Source organism: Misgurnus anguillicaudatus, chromosome 7 (genome assembly GCF_027580225.2).
Source record: "Misgurnus anguillicaudatus chromosome 7, ASM2758022v2, whole genome shotgun sequence".
NCBI lineage: Eukaryota > Metazoa > Chordata > Actinopteri > Cypriniformes > Cobitidae > Misgurnus > Misgurnus anguillicaudatus.
Genome location: NC_073343.2, coordinates 36936381 through 36941057, shown reverse-complemented (window position 1 = coordinate 36941057; position 4677 = coordinate 36936381). Strand labels below are relative to the sequence as shown.

Sequence of the window (4677 nt, the reverse complement as noted above, 5' to 3'; positions counted from 1 at the left end):
CCTAGTTTTCATACTCATTATGAGTTCAGTGATGTAGACACTTTAATTGAAAATAATCAAGCTAAAAAAGTAACAATTAAAACACTTGTGAAGCACTCGTGTGAAGTTGTTTTGTAAGTGAAGGAGGTTTGTGGATCAGATGGGATTTGTGTCTTATTATATTAAAAGCATCCCATTGGACTGTTGCTCTGGAAATCTCTCCCTGTCCTCTTCAAACATACTGTTCTCTTCTGTTACTCTTTTAATTACTCTCTCCTCAGCAGGCGTGTTCAGGGACAGCATCGTCCCCGGGGTCCTCAGCGGGGCCCTGATCACATGATTTATGATGATCCTTCGGTTTGGCTCTCACTAACAGCTTATGCTGTCAGTATTAGTTGATTGGTTTTTTTTATTTAATTAATTTAGCTTTGTTTAATTTGTGCTGTTTATGGTTTCAAAAGCAAATGGTTTTATTGTTTTTATTATCTTATTTGATTGATTCACTTATTAAATGCACAAAAAAAGCTTTTGCCAGTAACTTACTGTAGATTTAAATGTATGTTATTTACTTAAAATTAACATTAAACATTAACAAATCTTTGTCTTTACAGAATAAAATTATAAAATAACAGCAACATGCAAAGCATTCTGGGAACCAAAAATCCTCATCAACCTTTTTCTTTCAGATTTTGGTTCCCAGAATGCTTTGCATGAGACAATTATTTTATAGTTTTATTTTGTAAAGATAAAGACTTTTTAATGTTTAATGTTCGTTTAACTTTGAACAAACTGAAAAAAAATATTCATTAAATTTACTAAATTTTTTAAGGTAAGTGGATGCAATCACTTTATTTAAGCTACATTTAAACAAAAAAAATAGTAAAATAAAAAAAACTTTTATTTTACTAATTTTTTTGTTTAAATGTAGCTTAAATAAAGTGATTGCAACCACTTACCTTAAAAAATTTGAGTAAACTGAATGAATCTTTTTTTCAGTGTAAATAACATCATTTTAAATCTTCAGTAAGTTATTGGCAAACAGCTGACAGTAATTTCTACAGACATAACAGTGTACGTAATATATACAGTATATTTGTTTCATTGTTCGATGAGTTTCAGTGTTTCAGCGTATGCATTTCGTCTTGTTTTCAGTAAAAATATCTAAAAAAGCTTAAATCAAGATGCTTTTTCTTAATGAGCAACACGACCCAAGAAAATAAGTCTAGTTTTTAGACCAAAAATATCAAATTTAATTGATTTTGTGCATAAAACAAGCAAAAAAGTCTGCCAATGGGGTAAGCAAAAATTTAGTGTTTAAGAAAAATGTTCAAGATTTTTTGCTTACCCCATTGGCAGATTTTTTGGCTTGTTTTATGCACAAAATCACTTAAACTTGATATTTTTGCTCTAAAAACTGGACTTGTTTTCTTGGGTCGTTTTGCTCATCAAGAAAAGGCATCTTAATTTGAATTTTTTTGGATGTTTTTGCTGAAAACAAGACAAATATGCTAGGATTTTTTTTCTTGAAAACCATTTTTTGCAGCGTTTCTGTTTGTAGTAAAATAATGAACATTTAACATGAAGTAAACAAGGTTCTTGTGTTTATATCAGCAGTCATATATTAGTAAATAAGACAAAAAGCATCCTCAAATTCATTTGGTTTGAGTACAGGTTTGTTTTTGGCAGTGTGTTTGGTACTGCAGTGTGGTTGAAAATGGCTCCCCAGATGTCCTGGCATATATATTTGATAACATTATGTGCACCTGCAACCGCTGTGAGCTCAGACCATCAGCAGAGAAACGCTTGAGAGACGCTCGTGCTGTCGTTCTTCATCACTGAGGGGAAATGAGGATCAGTTATTAAGTGAATGATGGGATATACGGGTTGGGTTACAGCACTCTTGTACCGCAGTGACCTCTTTCCCTCTCTCCTCCTGTTTGTTTGATTAATAATGTTTCTCTGTCAGGTCCATGCGCTGTAAATCCTTCATCCCATTATGAGCTCATTCTTTAAATTGTACGTTTTTACTGTTTCAATAACCAACAGTTTATTCAGCAGTAATTAAGGTGCTAATTCTGATATGTTTAGCACATATGGAGATGCAGATAAAGTTCAGGTTCAACTATTAAACGCTCTTAATGGTCAGCATTGATTTGTAGCTGCACTGCTGTTGAATCGATTCAGAAGTCTTCATCAAAACATCTTGTTTACAGGACGCTGCTACTAAGTTAAAGGTTCTGACGTCAATAGCTTTACAGTTTAATAGTTGTGTTTGTTAAGCTATGTGTCACTAATCATCTATACTGGGTTTAACCCCCTAACCTTCATCGTGCACCAGGTGAATGGATTCATGAATCTAAATTCCAGTGAAAGATTTGACAGATTTACTCAAGATTTCTTTTTACATTAAGGGAGGGTCCTGAGCGTGTCCGGAGACCAGATTATCATAGAGACGTGTGCCCTTTTGACTTGGGCATCTTGGCAACACCATAGCAACCACCCAGAACTCCTTAGCAACCATAAGCCCTTGCATCAACCACTACGCTTTAACAACATCACATCAACATTTGCACAAGCAAACACTAAACTGGGCCACAGAGGCACTGCTGAAAATAGAGCAGCGTTGTGTAAGTCCTGCTCTTGACTTGAGTAAATCAATAATTCTTCATCATTCGCTGTAGTGTGCTAGAGCAAATCACTAATATCTGACAGTAGGACTGTATTAGATAACAGATAAAGCTGATAAGATACAAGTGTGCATGCAGGTCACTGCAAGGCCAAAATACAATGTAGACCGGGAGAAAATGTGCCGTTGTCTGATCTTTTATTGGTTTAACCTATTAAAATGTAATCAGATTTTTTATGAATAACTTACTTGACTTGAATAAAACTGGATTAATGAACAATTTAGCATATTGATTTGTTTCCATGTTGTATTTTAACATAACTCATCCTATATGAAGCATTTGAGGTCAATATAAAGACATTTTAATATCTGATTTTAAGGGGGTTAATCTATGCTTAACTTCATTGTGATATAAACAGTGTTTTAATCTAGTGATGGGTGTGCTGCCCAGTTTAGACTTTTATGTGCGTATTTTGGTTTGTTTTTGTTCAGCCCTTCATTTTTCTATGTTTATAAATAGTAAGGGCCATCAAAATACCCCAAATTCCAGTGTTCCCATTCTATCTTTAGAACAGTTTTCTGCCTTTTGTAAATAAAGAAAAAATGTCAAGCCCTCCTTATATTTATGTCACAAAACATGCAAGCTTACCATGTATTTTTATAAGGTAGTTTATTTACCATTACGGTGATATATTCTACACCTATGGTACAATAATGTTGTAAAAATGATCTAGTAGTGCTAAAAGTTTCCATCATAATCTGAGCAAGTATGTACATTACTAAACCAGAGTAGATTTACATGAATATTTGCACATACCTGAGCATTGACACAGGTTCCTCTAACATAAGAATCCTGATTACTTGGTAAAGATACAGTAGCTGAAATTCATGCAAGCTTTTAGAGTTATAGTTTTTTTTAAAGCTTGCCCAAAAATGGCTGTTTAAATAAAGGCATTGTGAAGAATGGTCAGTCTTCGGTTTGAATGAAAGTTTCTTATAAATGTGCGATTAACAGGCATGCAGGCCAGCGGGTGATTCTGGACTACGATGCTCCAAAAGATAAAGCCTATTAACTTTGCAAATGTCCACCATGCCAGATTAAGGCAAAACAATCAAGTTATTATGATTATATGTGAATTTATACGAACATTTGAAAGGGTTAAACACTATTTTCTTTGCTATGGTGTAAAGTTGGTGTCCATGCACCCGCTGCGGCCTCCGCGTCTCCGTGCGCTCCGGACGGCGGCCTGTCTCCTGCTGGACCCGCAGCACTGTCCAACATCACTGATGTGGATAAACAAAAGCCCTGCTTAATGGTCCTATTGCTGGTTATTTGTATTAGACCCAAACTGATTCTGTCTTCTCGATCGAGAAGCGTCCTCAAAAGATGGCTCGTCCTCGTCTTGGGCATCCCAGCGCGCATTCTTGACCTCCTCGTGAACATCTTTAGTGGAGAGGGTCTGATCTTTCTGGGTTTTAACATCAGTCTGTCCGTCTGAGTTGTGGACAAGTGTGTATTTGTAAAGATCCGCGGATTCGGAGTGCGCACTTTCGGAGAGGGACCGGGCTTTCCTCTGATGCGCCTGAGACGCATTGAGTCCCGTACTGTTGACACTGAACAGAACCGCCTGTGTGCCGTTGATTTCAGTCCCGTTGCTCGTTTCCAGATTGCTTAGGGTGGTGGTGGTGATGTTGGATTGGGAATCGGTTTCCTTTTTGGTCGGTTGCCATAAGAGACTGTAATAGATGGCTAGTATGATCGCCGCCAGTGATACGGATAAAACATAGGCAAACACGGTGGCCAGTCTTACCCACTTCTTATTGGTCTTCGCAGCCATCTTTGCCTTCTTGTCGCCCGTATAGGTGGCTGGTTTCCCCCTCTCCATGTTGGGCATGAAGTCCCTGTCCCGATTGGCCCGGTTTTTGCCTCGATGCTCCACGAGCCCGTCCGTCTTGGAAAGATGTTGATGGTCAGATTGCGCAGAGATAAGAGTGGATTCGCCTTGAATCGGGTTTGGTTTGCGGTTACATTGATCTCCTTTCATCCGTGGCACTTGAAATGTCTTAAAGAT

General features: G+C 37.2%; 1 protein-coding gene across 1 annotated transcript; it reads right to left on the bottom strand.

Annotated features, from left to right (window-relative positions):
• Window positions 1-3258: 3258 nt before the first annotated feature.
• On the bottom strand, window positions 3259-4650 carry LOC129418056 (uncharacterized). Its single transcript, XM_055172982.2, has one exon. The coding sequence runs from the start codon at window positions 4648-4650 to the stop codon at window positions 3925-3927; it is 726 nt and encodes a 241-aa protein (XP_055028957.2). The 3' UTR covers window positions 3259-3924.
• Between the last annotated feature and the right edge of the window lie 27 nt (window positions 4651-4677).